The sequence below is a fragment of the Rhinolophus ferrumequinum genome, chromosome 4, assembly GCF_004115265.2.
Source record: "Rhinolophus ferrumequinum isolate MPI-CBG mRhiFer1 chromosome 4, mRhiFer1_v1.p, whole genome shotgun sequence".
Classification (NCBI taxonomy): domain Eukaryota; kingdom Metazoa; phylum Chordata; class Mammalia; order Chiroptera; family Rhinolophidae; genus Rhinolophus; species Rhinolophus ferrumequinum.
The window spans coordinates 38,987,784-39,005,144 of record NC_046287.1 but is presented as its reverse complement, the minus strand read 5'-3'; the positions used below and the strand labels follow the sequence as shown (position 1 = coordinate 39,005,144).

At 33.3% G+C, this 17,361-nt stretch overlaps 1 protein-coding gene across 1 annotated transcript in view; it reads right to left on the bottom strand.

Annotated features, from left to right (window-relative positions):
- The window catches only part of GPC5 (glypican 5), a 1,202,777-nt gene that overhangs the window by 788,224 nt on the left and 397,192 nt on the right, over positions 1 to 17,361 (bottom strand). Inside the window, exon 6 of the mRNA XM_033104955.1 lies at positions 1,394 to 1,514. Coding sequence (XP_032960846.1) covers positions 1,394 to 1,514 — 121 coding nt within the window. The remainder of the gene's footprint in view (positions 1 to 1,393; positions 1,515 to 17,361) is intronic.

The following is a 17,361-nucleotide window of genomic DNA, read 5'->3' as shown; positions in this document are numbered from 1 at the left end:
TTTCTGTCTGACTTATTTCACTTAGCGTTATAATCTCAAGATCCATCCATATTACCGCAAATGGTACTATTTCATTTTTCCTTATAGCAGAGTAGTATTACATTGTATATGTATGTGTGTGTGTGTGTATATATATATACACACACACATACATACATACATACATATATACACACACATATGTGTGTGTGTGTGTGTGTGTGTGTGTATGTATATATACACACACACACAACACTTCTTTATCCATTCATCTTTCTTGGTAGAACTTAGTTTTGGTTTTGCCACTTAGGAGAGAGCTCTTCTTCCCTAACATACCAGTCACAAAATAAGCAAAGTAGCCCTTATTATCGCCACCTAGAAGGGATAGATTTATGGTATCACAGGCCTCCTTGCCCTCCTTACATAAACTTTGCTCAAGATACAGAGACTTTCATAAAGGTGGAATCCTAAGAACTGGTCCCACATAAATTTAAGTTTTGCAGAGCAATTACGAGAAGCATACCAAAGACTCTAGAATACTTTAATATCAATAAAAACTGTACTGTGTTTAAGTATAGTTTCTGACATATAATACTAAAATAAGTATCAATTATATATACAAAGTTTTGCTTAGAAAAAAATGAAATATATGCACATACAAATTGTTATATTGTTATATAAAGATTAACAACTAAAAAAATAGTCCTTTTTACCCAAAATCCAAATTAGTTCAGCATGGAGGTGGTCTTTACAACATGTAAAATAATATTTGTTTGTAATTAATAGGATAGTTCAATAAAATATTATTTTGATATCTTCATGGTTCACATGCCATGTATTAAAAACAGCAGTATATACTCACTTGATTAACTAACAGAATTAAAGATAAAACAGAAGAATTCCATTAACAATCATGGGTAAATTATAAGATAACATGTAAAGGGTGGTAGAAAAAATAAATGGAAGACATGCATGTTATTCATTTATGACTTAACTTTTGTTAAAAATACAGCAGAAACCTTAACAGCAAGGCTCAAAGTCTTGCCTGTAAGGTGAATTTGGCATCCTCCATGCTCTGCTATGTCTTTTCTTTAATGGTGAGTATTTCCTATTTCTAAAGCTTATTATTCAGGTGGAAGTTCAGCCTGAGATTCTCATTATTTATTGAAATGCTGAGGCTATGGTTCCTTTTCACAGGTACAGATTGCCCACCCATTAAAATACAGCTACACATTGACTTTATATGAAAATCACTCAACTAAATATTTCTAAAACCCTACATATGAAGAAGTTATTCAATACTCAATTTTAGGTAGGATTATCAGATAGGATTAACAAATTTATCACAAATAATGAAAAGCAACCACTAATTATTTACCATTGCATATACCAATAAGAGATGAGCAGCACTTACCTGAATAACATGCTTCAGTTTATCAATAATCTGATTTATCACAGGATCAGTTCCTTTGACTTTGATTTCAGGGTTTCCAGATTGGTCTTTGATTCCACTTCCAACCACACGCTGAGTGTAGCTAACAAAGTGAACAGTGAAAGATACATGACTTAGTAACCTGGTCAGTGTATTAACTGCCACAACTATCTGAACAGATTTGAGTTCAGAATTTCACTCCTTTAAGAGTACGCAACAATGCATTTTTTTCTTGGAACAGAAACTGGGACCACTACAATGTTTTTCCTGGAAGAATGCTTAGTATAAAAATATAGATTATTCTAATGTTTTTCTCTCAAAGGACCCAACGAAAAATTGTGTTTTTAATACTAGTTACCAATACACTAGAAAGAGTTAATATACATCTCACCTTGTTAACAATTCTTGCCAATAACACATAAGGCTGAATCCATGCTATCTGGGACAATTTTTTGTTCTACACAATATATAGAAAAATAACAATATCTTTTTTTTTACATTTTGGACTACAAAAAACTATAAATGCATTTAAACTGTAAACATCCAAATCATAAATATTACAAGTAAACAAGTAAAACCTGCAAAGTATTTTGCAAATAGAGCAAGTACAATCTGCTTCCACCAAGGTTCACCTAAAGGTTAACTACAAGTCTAGTAAATCACATTATATTAATATGTAAAAGGATGATTTCACAGGCAATGAGAGTCGTTGCAAGTCACTACCTTCCCCAAATGGCAATCATATAATGTCAACTTATCTCATTCATACAAACACTTAAATTTATGAGTCACAAAAATGTATTAAGTGCCGCCTACAGTATTCAAATCCTGTCCGTACTAGGTAACTTAGATTATAAGGAGATATAAGACTCAGTTCTTCTCCTCCACAATGCTGGTTATCTATCTGGGAATATAATGTATCAATTGACTTGTTCATTCAGGCATTCATTCATTACATTTTATTGTATTTTAAACACACCTACTACATTCTAGCAATGTAATTATCCTTATTTTCCTGGTTGTGTAGCATTAGGACAAGGGACAGTTAAAGTGCAACATGAAGACTGACAGACATGTCCCCTCTGCTATGGGGAGAGTTAGAAGGAACTGCATGCCAAGTGAGAGGCAGGGTTGTAGAGGCTGAGCATGTGGGGAAAACCACTTGGACTGAGACACTTAGGGAAAAACTAAACAAATCATAGCCTGAGGTAGCCCTTGAAGTATTAAGGTAAGAACAGGCCTCAGATGGTGTGGTTAATGTGGATTCCAGGGCAAAGGATGACATCCCAGCAGAGGAAATGGCAAAGGCACATGAATAACACACACAAGAAAGACCGCAATGGCTTATATTTACAAAGAAAGAGTAAAATGGGGGAAGTAAGAGAAAGGAGGCCACATCCTGAAGAGTCTATCCTCCATGTGTAAGATCTCCTCTGGAGTACATTGGTTTGCTTACATTCAAGTATCACAATAAACTGGCCTCAGAGACTTTTCAACAATCATCGTCCCATGATTTTTAATGTAATTTCCCTTCCCTCTATTTGAGCAGAGCATTACAACGATCCACATGCACTCTCTGCATTCTCTACAGCAACGGAAACTCTTTGAAAACATAAAAGGAGTTTCCACTGTTGAGAATAAGGTCTTACAAAAGGAGTTTCAAGAAATGTTTTGTTCTTCCCAAGATTATGCACAGCCAACGACCAATTTTAAAAAGTGGGTCAAACAATTCCCAGTTAGGTCCTTCTAATGATGAAAAATGATGGAACACTTTGATATTGATAATGTCAATTGGACGTAACGAAAATATATTAATGTCTTTGTATTTTGAAAACAACATTGAACCCATTCTTTATCCAGAAATAGAGAGTTTGGAGTTAGGTCGTCCAGTATACAATAGGGACTTGGAAACATATATCAAGGACAAATAGTAGAAGAAAATAATTAAACACATGCTATTAATATGTAATAATCTTGTTAGGTTAGAAGAATAAAATTAACTGTAAACAGCAGGCGTCTCCACTCCTCTGTAGCAATTATGTTTTTCTTCCAAATATTTCAAGCAGATTGAAGAGGTAGGTAGCTCCTTTATTAATGCGTTGTTAATAATGATGAATAATATGAATAAATAAATGGATACATACATATGTATGACGCTGGTGTTATTTTAGTTACTTTCTGGGAGTTTGTCGATTCATCTTCATAATAATCACTTGTGGCTATGAGAATGTGCCTCAGATCTCAAAGTATGGGAAGTTTAATTGACTAAAGGGCACCTGCTGCTTTGCTCTGAAATCTATTTCTGCATCTACCCCCAGCCAAGGACTGAGTGCAGCAGGCATCCTAAACCAGGTCCATCACCGGAAGACACAGGCCTCCTCTGATGGCCGATTTGGTCTCAGAAGTGATTCCCTGAAGCTCTTGTTAACCTTTCCTTAGACTGTACATCATGCTGAAAGGCAGGCACTCCATCTCCCCTTCCTCTCTCCTTCACTCTGGGTCACACCTGCTTCAAACAAACAGCTCTTCCAGCCAGACTCAGTTTCCTCATCATTTTCTCTCATTCACATTTTTACCTTAATAAAATCCCATTGTGTTTAATCCCTTTTTGGCACCTGCTGCTTGGAGGACCCAGACTAATACACCATATAATATATGCACTATAATTATTCCCATTCTACAGACTGGGGATCTGAAATCTGAATAGGTTACATAACTTTCACAAGGCAACACTGTTTATTAAGCATGCAGCAACACTATGAACCCAGGGAATGTGAGCTCCAAAATACAATCACTGAAATAATTATTAATGAAAATTCTTGAAACCAACTAATACAAAGTAGAGATACAATTAGCTTGTTGCAATGTGGTACTGATGTTATTATTTTTGTTATTATTATTTTAGTGGAACTACTGTATTTTCAAAGGTTTCACTGCCTATAATTAGGAAAGGATATACCATTTTCTTCAAAAATCTCCTCAACAAATAGTTGTGTATTACCAGCTAAAGAGTGAAATAACAGTTTCACTCTTTCTTTTCACTGGCAGGGTGAAAAGAAATTAACAGATTGCAAGTTTGCAATAAGATGTTTCTATGTTTCCCCAGAAACACTGACATAATGGAAGCAATAGAAACTGAAACTCATCTCTTAATTTTAAATAAACTATTACTGGTGCACATATTGGTTTATTTACAGACCATGAAATTTTCTTTTAAGAGGCAAGAACACTGCTTCACATTAATCTCAAGAATTGCTCCTTTTTTTGTTTTTAATTATTCCAGTTAATAACAAAGATAAAATTTATCAGAATTACAATTGATCAAGAATCTCATTCCAAGCTAGTATATTATGAAATAGTTCAGGATCACTATTCTTATGTATCATTTAAATAAGGAAAAGTACTACAGAGCCGGGCATTCAAGATCCTGCAAGAGAAAGGCAATTTAATAAAATTAGTTATTTTTTTATGATTTTGTGAGGTTAAGAAAAACCTCAATGCAGTAGTGGTACATACACACCAGAGTGATTTAAGTCCTATGACTCTGGATATATACTTAATAGGTATTCAAATGCTCATAGAAGTATTAGTCAAAATAGCCCCAAACTGGACACAACCCAAATGTCCATACACATTAGCATGGACAAATAAATGGTAGCATATTTATGACATACTACATATGAGAATGAATGAATTACAACTATACTCAAAATTTTATAAGCTAAATATTGAATGAAAGAAGCAAGATACGGAACATAATCTATGACTACATTAGTAAAAAAGTTTAAAAACTACTCAATGAGGTTTCAAATAACCATAAGTGCTATTGTAGGAGAGAGTGTCTAGAAAGTTGAAAGGGGTTTCTGGAGTTCTAATACTAGTTTCTTGATTTGGGTCCTTGTTACACAAGAATACTCATATTATGTTAAAAAAATTGTACAGTTAAGATATGGATACTTTATGCATGTACATTCAATGTAAATGAAACATTAAAAACGTATTGTATTCTTTTTCTTCATATATATGCAATCAACAAATTTATATTGAACAATATACTGGGAGTGCCAACATTTTAAGAGATGTTAACATTTTGAACGTTGTTCAAGCAGTAGTTCGCCGTAATCAGAGTGTCTGGACACTGATGGTAACCACTTTGAGCACCTCTTGTAATTGTGTAAGTCAAACATATCTTGTATTCATGTTATCAGTATATATTGAGTACTACAATTTTAATACAGTTATTTCCTTTCTTAAAATGTGTATATATTTTTTTGGCACCCTCTGTATAAATAAAAGATCTACATAGGTATTTTTAACAGTGGCTAAATAGTTTTGTCATCAGCAAATGAGTAATTTAGTAAACTTGATGTAACTTGATGTAAAAACTTACTCCCTGTAGACTTTAATTTTGTATGCAAAACACATGGTTTCTAAATCAAATAAAATTTTTTCTATCAAAGACTTTTTATTTGAGATTTTCTCATTATGAAATTTTAATAAATCATTCATCACTCTCTTTTCTCCTAAATGTAAAAGTAATAGACAAAACATTTCAAGGATCCTTACAGAGATTTCTTGACTTGAAAAACTGCTCACATTTCAATGACAAGGGGGGAACAAAACACAAAAAAGAGGCAAATTTTTTTGTTAGAGAAGTAATAGACCCACCATCTGTGCTTATTTCTTCTGAGCAGGTCTGGTAATGGATGAGAGCTCCCCAAATACAACTCATTTTTCATTAACATGGAAAAAAAGTCAAACACTGATATACTGTGTTTCCCCGAAAATAAGACTGGGTCTTACATTAATTTTTGCTCCAAAAGATGCATGAGGGCATATTTTCAGGGGATGTCTTATTTTTTCATGTACAACAATCCACATTTATTCAAATAAAGTTATGTCACCTTCTTTTGGAACATCATCATAACATACTAAATGCATCCGTCTGGCTGATGATCTTAACGGAGCTTATTTTCAGAGTAGGCCTTATTTTTGGGAAACACAGTATTTACATTCTATAAAAATCTTTTAAAATGATGATTAACAAGATTCCAGTTCTCTTTGTGTGCAACATATGAAATATGAAAAAGAAGTGCTAATAAATCTATACACAGTATGTCACTAGGTCATTTCTCCTATCAAAATTACTTATTTGAAATCCATGTACCTTATTAGCTGATATTATTTCCATTTTATTTAGAATGCAACAGAATTTGTTTCAGAGCCACATCAAAAGTATGATATTTTGATATGTACTTACACAATTTCAGGTAGAAAAATATTGGGACTCTGATCTGGAATTCATTGCAAATCATTTCAAGTGGTCTGTCACAGAAATCTTTGATAACTTCACTGGGTAGGATATGAGAACATAATAGTGATAAGAGATGAGGGAGACACCTGATCAGAGCTTACTCTTTACCATTATTGGCATCATTGTTAGAGGTTAAAGATAAGAATGGGGACTATGTTGGTGGTGGTGGTGATAGTAGTAGATGTTTTCTTTATAAAAGCATCTATTTATAAAGTAGATGCTTTTTTTTTGTATGACTTGGGAAGGTCATTATATATTAAAATTATTTCCATTTCCAGAGTTTTGAGTCTTTTAATTTGTTGGAGGCAAGACACATGCTTGTCTTTGGCTCTGGTAAATATGTTGTCTCAGGTTGAAAGAAGGTGTGGGCATTGTATTATATGTAGCCATTAGTGATCCTCTTCTTCAACCCATTTCTGGGCCTCCCTACCTGGTTCTAGTAGCAAATGTAAAAGTAAGCACTAGAGATTTATTTCTTGTAGAATTCCTCAACTACTTAGGTGATCCTGGATACCCTGGCTGAGTGTTGCTTTGTGTACATGCAGCTTCTATATAGCACTTTTCTTCTAAGGTGAAGGTCTTAATCTTTGAAATCTCAGAACAGAAAGGAGTCATATGATTGATTTTATGTGCCAGTTTATAGGAATAACCTTTCATGGTAGGTAAGAGGCCGCGAGGGGATTTAGAGAATGAAGACATCTGTAGAATCAATTTAAAAATGATTAAACTTTTTGTGATTGTACTATCTCAATTCAATTGTTGAGCCACAAAATATTTTTCAAGTTAATCTCTACATTTATTTAGATTTATAATTATAGATTAGTAATGTCTAAATTTGAGACCTACGTTTCTGAATTTAAATAATGAAGTCAAAATATATAGTTAATAGAGACATTATGATCTTTATTATTATTTATACATAACTAATTTCCTGCTGAAGATATCATATTTTGTGATATAGGTAACACTCATTAACACTATTTTAGTAAAGTGATATCATGCTTTATAGAGCAACCAACAAGAAATGTTTCGTAGCTCACTAAAATAAATCAAATGATGTGTTTAGAAAAAGAAAACAAAAATTTACTAAAGAATGGATATTAATCAATCTTCATCCTAACTTTTATTGGCAAGGCATGTATTTGTGCTTGTCAGTTTAGCCAGGTGAATCACAGTAAGCTGTTTCATGACATTTTATAAGATAAGCAGCTGTGTGAACCTGAAAAAATAATATTGCCACATGAAAAACTAGTGCAAAGTCACTAGTGTTTAGGAAGTTGTCATCTCAACAAGGGTTGACTATCTGATGAAAAATATTAAAAGTGAGCTTTACCCTATGGAAAAAAAATTGTACTTTCTTGAGCCTTCTAACCTCCTCCCCAGTTTTACAAAGAAAGGATAAATAACTTTAATTTTAAAAAAAAGAAAAATAAAATCTGTCTTTGTAGTTTTAAAATTTGAATTAAAAATTCAAAGCAAGTGGTAATAAACCTTTGGCTTACTTTATAATGATCTTCATTCGATTCAAAGTAACTGTAAAATTTTAAACGATCAGTTCTAACTAATTTCAATTGCTCATACGGTTGTTATATAAGTTTTGAAATGTTATACTAACTCCTATTTTTCAAGGCACACACTTCAAAGTAAAACTCTTCTCAGTAAGATATAGATTATCTTTCATGAATTTATGATGACTGAAATGGTGATCCACTTTGCACTGATTTTCTCACTTTACTATTTGATTCCAATAAACAAAGGTAAAATATTATTTAGGGGACAACTATTATCTGAGTACTAATAGTACTAATAAACTAAATAACATTTGAGAAAAAAAACTGAGTCAAAATGATTGAGGGCATGAATTTCATTTAACCAACCTTTTATTAGGGACATTACTAAATCCAAAAAGTGCCTAGACCCATACAGATATTAATTATTTTCAAATGTAATTAACACCAATTTAATTAAATTTCATATATAAAACTGCCAACTGCATCACAAATACTTTAAAATTAGTTGCAAGATACAATCATTCTAAGATTACCAACATACCATCCAAATGAAACACCCAGGTGCTTGCTACCAATACATAATAAAATCAGAAAGAAAGAACTTCTGAATTTCAGAGTGTACTAGTTTCCTAGTGTTACCATACTCAACGCACTAAACAGAGTATTGCAAAGAAATTGAAAGCTGACTGAATGAAAATAAATTTCCCCTTGAACTTTAATTAATCAATAGATTTTACATACAAACCTCTATCCTTGAAATCATATTCTGTTTTCCTCTATAGAAATTTTATTTACTGTAAAATAATATTCATATTTCAAATACATCTCTTAAATTATAACTTGGGTTTTTCCATTTACTTGTCCATTATAATTCAGTTGGCCTTAAGGAAAATATTTTAATTAGCTTTGAAAAATTTCAGTATACCATATCTAGCTTTTCCTGTATTTTCAATGACTTTGTCTTACTAACAAAAATAAACAATGCTATTGACAATTTCCTATGTTCCAAATTCATACAAACAGGACTTATACCCTAAAAAATGATGTGTTCTCCTCTAAACCAGCAGCTCAACCACCTGCTTTGAATGTAAAAGTTTTCTGAAAGCTTTGAAGGCTAGTGTGCAATGAAGGTGTTGACAGCTGATGCTTCGGGAGCCCATATAGGCATATAGAATAAATTTTAATCACACTTAATTCTAACATGGTAGCAAGATTGTGACAATATTCAAATGTGACTAATTTCATTAAATTAGCTACACTCATTAAGCTCAGCTTAGTTCAAATTTATATAAATGCCTTGAAAGAAATAATTAAGCTCTTCTATTTTTAATTTTTCGGATTTTTTTTTTTTTTTAAGCAATCAGTTCTCTTGTTTTATTACCATAAGACTGTGAAGGCCCTTAGCAGGTTGCTGAATCCAGCATTCTGCTTTCAAGAAGAAATACACCTATACCAGGAATATAGTACTTGGCATTCATCTCTCAGCCTGTAACCTAATAGATGTTTTGTCTGTCTTTGGTGTCAGTAACATAAATTTAGAGCTGGAAAGAACCTCAGAGGTCATCTAGTCCAACCTGAACATCTTTTAAAACGAATGAAAAAGTATGTTTAGTTCATCATTTTGTACTACTGCACTGTATATTTCCAGAAAAAAACCTTTGGTACAGCTTATAATAAAAGACACAGACACTATAAAACAAGGCCAAAATGACAGAACAATGAAGGGAAGGAAGTGACAGTTATATAAGGAGACCTAGGAAGGAGACACTACATTTCAGTCTAAAACTTAGCCCTACACCTCTTGTTGGTAAAGGCCAAAAGGAAAACCAGAATTCAGAAAGGTCTTATCAGTTAATGAAAGTAGAATCTGCATCTGTCAGCAGCCATTTTTGGTATCCCTAAACTCTCAAGCAGCATGCACGAGTCTTTAAGTAAGAAATAATGAACAATCCAACCAAAATAATCTTTAATGGCAATTCCAAAGCTTTCAAATATGTACACATGACCCTTTCCTACATGAATCTTTGTTAAAAGCTTCCTGCTTCCTGTTAGAGTTCTGAGTAGTTATTTCTACTGGGACATTGTTAACTGACTTGGTGAAAAATGTGGCCCTTAAAGAACTTAGAAGGGGAGATGGTTGATATTTCCCTCAATTTATTTTTGTTTTTTAATTGTTATTTTATTTTATCACTCAGAGAGTGATACTTTATTATCACTGGGTAATGTATTAAAGCACTGTAGACAAAAAATCTCAGGGGCCAAGTGACTTAAGACAACTCACAAAGCAAAGATCTCGTCTAAAGAACCATACTGCCTCTACTATTCCACACAGCAAATAAGCACATGGACTAGCACTTTACTAACAAATAAACACCAGTAATAGAGGAAAGGTCAGTTACATAGTAAGCTACATTTTAACTGATAGACAGTTAATTAAATAATTTCTAATAGATTCAATCATCCTATATTTAATGTAATCATTGTCGTTTTGCTTCCCTTACTTTTAAAAACTCATAGCTTTTCTTTTTTTTTTCTTTCTTTTTTATGAAGGAAATTATTTGACAGATGTAATTTTCAAAGTTTAAATCAGGCCCATTACCAGTGCTCTATGAATTGGATGGTCTTGATATGTAGTCCATGTATTTTTGGACTGGGGAGGGGATCCTGTCAAGGGTGTCAAAAGCCCTGCATTTCATAGCTTTTGTTATGAACATTTCTCTATCTGCTATTACTTTGGGCATGAACAAATAAAGTAGTTAGGATATTAATGAAAGCCAGGCATAATAACATAATAAAAACTGTATATATATAAACACATACATACATATATGTATTTATACACATTTAATAGCAAAAAGGTAAAAACCCTGGCCCAATGAAAAAGATTTCAAGTTTAAAAAGATTTGTAAATAAGTTTTCTTAACAAAAATAACTCTGTAGTAATTGTTTAGTATTTAGAAACCAATTAGAAATTGAGCATAACACATCAGTTTTAATATCCAGTTTCAATCTTGTCTCCAATTCTAACTTAAAGTTCTGTAAAACAATTCCATTTTGTGGTCTGTTGAATCTCAAAGTAAAAATTGATAGGTTTCGAATCACAGTTATTCTGAAGAGGAAGGAAGAGGAGGGAGAGAAATAAATAAGCTTTCTGTCCATGCTTCATCTTAACTAGACCATAGCCAAATTCCTACTATCAAACAGTCCGAGAAAACAATCCACTTGTGTAATAGAATTTAATTTGCTTCCACTTGCATATATGAGAAAATTACTTCTCCAGCTATGTCTTGGCAAACCCAGTTATGTTGTACAGAAAACACCTGGACTTCGTTCTATAGAAAGAACTATATGTGCCTAGGGACTTTTAGATTCCTAATAGTTGTGATTACCCTAGGAACACACTTGGCTGACTCAGTATATGAAAAATATGCAGAATGCAGGATATTTCGAATGGTCTCCAGATTCTAAAGAGAACGGGTGTTTCTGATATAGTTGACTTACAAATTCCACGCCTCTAGACAAATTCAGCCAATCTCTCCCTCAGTCTGTTTTCCCTCTACTTATCCTCTTTCATCACTTAAATTATTTCTGCCAGGTCCCTCAGGGTTTGGAGACTCCAGCCTGAAAAGTTCTATCCATTTAGACCCCTTCCTCAGTCAGCCACCCTAAACATTAAGATTTTTGCAGCTGTTATTAAATTAAGGATTTTGAGATCACCCTGGATTATCTGGGTTGGCCCTATATCCCATAAATGGCAGGCAGAGGGAGTCTTCTTTTTCACAGAGGAAAAGAGAAGGCAGTGGGACCGGACCTCAGACAAGGATTGGTGTGATGCTGTCACAAGTTCAGAAATGCCAGAAGCCAGTGGAGAACCATCTGATTTCACTGATATCTGGGATATAAAACTGACAGCAACAAAGGAACAAGACAAACAAATAAACAAAAACTCATAGACACAGACAACAGTTTAGTGGTTACCAGAGGGTAAGCAGGGAGGAGAGTGGTAGATGAGAGTAAACGGGATCAAATATATGGTGATGGAAGGAGAACTGACTCTGGGTGGTGAGTATACAATGTGATATACAGATGATGTATTACAGAATTGTATACTTGAAGCCTATGTAGTTTTACTAGCCATTGTCACTCCAATACATTTTAATTAAAAACAAAAAAGAAAAAAAGAAAGACATTTCAGAAGCTGAAAGAGGCAAGGAATGTTTTCTCCCTTGAGCCAGTAGAGGGAGGTCCGCCTTACTGACAATTTGATTTTGGCCCAGTGACACTGATTTCAGACTTTTGACATCCAGAACTATTAGAGGACACATTTCTGTGGTTTTAAGTCTCTCAGTGGTATTTGTTACAGGAGCCACAGGAAACACATACAGCCGCCTACCAGAGTATCCCTCCTAGGTTACTGGCCCTCATTCCAGCTATTGCTTGATAGAACTTTCTGGGATACATGTGAAATTATTTTAATTAAGTAATTAATTGTACAGTGATTTTTGTAATGCCTTTAGCTCCCTTCTAGACTGTAAATTCTTGAGGCCAAGTAGTGTGTCTGTCTTAATCATGCTCTAGTTGAAGGACTTAGCAAAATGTTTAGAATATGAGAGCTCCGTCTATATTTGTTATCTGTAGGAATGTATAATGAACAGAAAAGTAAGCTAAAAAACAATTTTCAGGCAATAGTTTATCTTTTACAGAATTGGTCCTTATAAAAGTTAGGAGTCATTTCTAAACATTCCTGAATTTGGTAAATTCCATGCATGTGTAATTTTATTTTAATGATGATTTCGTCCAATTTTAAATAGCTTCTGGTGGTCTATGATAGAGTCCCATCCAAATTCCCATTAGGAAAAATAATAAGTTAGTAAAAAAAGAAAAAAAAAACAGCATAAACTTAAACACTAAATAGCTAAACTGACACTCAATATGTGGACTAAGTATAAGAACAATTAAGTTAGACCACCCTATCCATATTTTATTTCATGAGACAGAAGAATTTCCTATATGTAAAAATTATGTATGGTGGTAGTTGCCTCTCCCTAGCCTGTCTCCTGAGTGACTTCTAATGTGTCCAGAAAATGAGCCCTTGTTCCTTTATAGTCCCAGTCCGCCTCTTTAAGGAACCAGAGACTGGTCACTCTCATGTAGCTCATACAGTGTAGATTCCTTAGGAGACTGAAGCTTCAATAAAAGAACAAAATGCATCAGTGGCCTCCCAGGTCCAGGAGAGTAGGTCTCTCAAGGAAAGCCTTGTTGGGGAAAGCAATAGAGCAGCCTGGGTGCTGGAAGTGATTTATATTCCGAGTGACTCAGGTCGTAATCACACAGGCTTTGCAGGGTTCTTCTATCCCTCTACTGCTGCTCCCCCAAGCATGAACTCAGCTTCTTCTCCTTTTTACTCCCTTCCCTTCCACATGATACAAATAGCTATCTAGTACCATGAGATATTAATAGAGTTTAGGAGAGAGATTATAAACGAAAACAGGAAACTACCAATAAACAAGTGACCTGTTCTATACCAACAGGCTATTTAAAATTAATTTCCAAATGAAATACAGCCTTTCTTTAGAATCACCACCCAGAAAACAATAACATGTATAATTTACAAAGTACTCATTGCTACCACCACCTTTGTCCCCTGTGATCTATGCATGCTGAGTATTATAATATGTCTTGTACCTTGAACCAGACAGTATACAATAGGTATCCACCTCAGCCTAATTGAGTTATTCCAAAAATTCTTTCTAGTTACTGAGAGGAGTTATTCTTATCAACCAACTCACCAGTTTAGATCAAAAGGAGGCCAGCCTACATCTCAAAGGTAAATAAAAGAAACTAACAGAAAAGTGGTTATTAATTTTTGATTAAAAAACCTGTGACTTTGGAAAAATATCACTACCTTCTAGATAAAGAGAGTGGGGAAAATAGAACGAACACACACACACACACACACACACACACACACACACTAAAAATCATCCTGCAAAAAAGGGAAAAGGAACATCATGTTGAAGACTCAGGGAAAGAGAATATCCCTAAAAAAAAAAACATTTGACTGTTGAACAAGAAGAAACATTAAGAAAATTGCTTTAAATGACTTAAATTATGAAGAGTATGTGGAAAGGCAGGTCATTCATGAAACAGGAGATAAAAGTCATAATGACAAAATGGGCAAAAAATGGTAAAATGGGAGGTAGCTGAAATTAGGAGATTTATGAGAAAAGTAAAATGCAGTGGCAGAATTTCCATCCACAATGGAATCCAGGGAGAAGAAAACTGATACACTGAAACACTCAAGCAGTAACTGAATCAGAGCTCAGTGGGAAAGAGACAGATAAAATGATGACAGAGAAGATTGGCAAATGGGGGTGCCAAGACTGAAGTTTCAGCTCAAGAATAATTTGTGTACCTGGGAAAGAAACAACAGGAACTCTACCTGAAACAATTATCAAATATGCAACTTAAATATGAAGAATAAAAAGACTAGATATATTTTGGTGGGGGTGATGGTTACCCATATTTAGACAGAAATTAGCAAAACTGCAAAATTTCAAAAAAAAAAAAACAACTAAAAAGCTTCTGCACAACAAAAGAAACCATCAACAAATCGAAGAGGCAACCAACCAAGTGGGAGAAGATATTTGCAAACAATGCCTCCTATAAGGGGCTAACATCCAAAATATATAAGAAACTAATACAACTTAATAACAAAAAGACAAACAATCCAATTAAAAAATGGGCAGAGGACATGAACAGAAACTTCTGACAAGAAGACATACAAAGGGTCAACAGATATATGAAAAAATACTCAACTTCACTAGCTATTAGGGAAATGCAATCAAGACCACAATGAGCTATCACCTCACACCTGTTAGAATGGCTATCTTCAACAAGACAAATAATAACAAATGTTGGAGAGGCTGTGGAGAAAAAGGAACTTTCATAAACTGTCAGTGGGAATGAAAAATGGTACAGCCACTATGGAAAACAGTATGGAGGTTTCTCAAAAAATTAAGAATAGAATTACCATATGACCCAGCAATCCCTCTCCTGGATATCTACCAAAAAAATCTGAAAACATTTATCCATAAAGATATATGTACTCCAATGTTCACTGCAGCTTTAATTATAGTAGCCAAGACATGGAAACAACCTGTGTCCTTCGATCGATGATTGAATAAAGAGGATATAGTATGTATAAACAATGGAATACTGCTCTGCCATAAGAACAGGTGAAATACTGCCATTTGCAACAGCGTAGATTGATCTTGAGATTATTACGCTAAGAGAAATAAGTCATACAAAAAGAGTCATAACCATATGACTTCACTGATATATGGGACGTAAAACTGAAAGTAACAAAGGTACAAGACCATCAAAGAAGCAGAAACTCATAGACACAGATATAGACACATAGTTTAGTGATTACCGGAGAGTAAGGAGTGAGGGATATGATAGAATTCAGTAAAAGGGGTCAAATATATGGTAATGGAAAGAGAACTGACTCTGGGTGGTGAACCCAGGTGATATATAGATGATGTATTACAGAATTGTGCACATGAAACCTGTGTAATTTTTCTAACCATTGTCACCCCAATGAATTTAATTAAGAAAAGGAATCTACGAAAATAAATAAATTACTGAAATGCTATTCTATTTACAGAAAATGTACAAACTGTTCTCAAAAGTTTAACAATATAAACATGTACATAGATTAACAAGGAAACTAAAAATCAAAAGACTTTGAGTAGCAACATTGATTTCTGAAAATGTAGAATTTAAGGAGAAAGATTTCCAATGGAAAAAAATAAAAATACTGAATGGTACAAGGCAAAATAGTCAATGAATATAGAGCAGCAATAATTATTCAATGAGTTACATGCCATCGGCATTATAAAGAAACATTTATTCATGGTACATGAACACATAATTAAAGATAAAATTATAATTGGAAGACATTTAATTGTGATAAAATTAGTATGCCTCTCAGTTATGACTGATTAAATAGATACAAAATTTAAAGAATATAATTTGAGCATAATATAAAAGATTTTTTTAATTAAAATGTATTGGGGTGACAATGGCAAGTAAAATTACATACGTTTCAAGTGTACAATTCTGTAATACATCATCTTTATATCACATTGTGTGTTCACCACTCAGAGTCAGTTTTCCTTCCATCACCATATATTTGACCCTGTTTATACTCTTCTACCCCACCCCTGTCCCCTTACTCTCTGGTGACCACTAAACTATTGTCTGTGTCTATGGGTTTTTGTTTCTTTATTTATTTGTCTTGTTCCTTTGCTGCTTTCAGTTTTATACCCGACATATCAGTGAAGTCATATGTTCTCAACTTTTTCTGTCTGACTTCTTTCGCTTAGCATAATAATCTCAAGATCCATCCATGTTGTTGCAAATGGCACTATTTCATCTTTTCTTATGGCCACAAAGAATATTTAAGTCTCCAGTGAAAATAAATACGTAACAGATTATATTTAAGACCACAAAAAAAAATCTCAAAAAATTTTAAAGTATATAAATTATATGGATTGTATTACCTACCCAAAATTCAATAAAAGCATAAATTAAGGGAAAGTTAGAACAGAACAATCACTACCACCACTGTGTTATAAAATTTAAAAATAAACATGTTATTATTCCTGTTTAAAATAAAGCAACCAAGTCAATCATTAAAAAGATAATCCAAAATTCAACTCAAATGCATTACTATAACTATTCTTATTTGTATTAAAGTTAATAAATAATTATTTAGCTCAAAAATTTAGAAATTGTACAACGAAACACGTCAGCAAATAAGGCATGTGAAGTTAAACATTAAATCAAAGGCAATGAGTTCTACACACAAAAAAAATCATTCAGAACTGATAAATACATATAAGTATTCATTCTTTATCAAATAACCCATAATACAGAAAAGTATGACAAATGTACTAAAAACAAAACTTAAGAAAATATAAAATTTGAAGTGGTAAAACTAATACAGAAAATGCAGAAATTGTTTTAAATACACAGACTACTACTGTAGAAAATAAATTACATATGTCATTAAAATGGACATGTACTGGGTAAGGAAATCTTAAATTAACTTTAAAAAA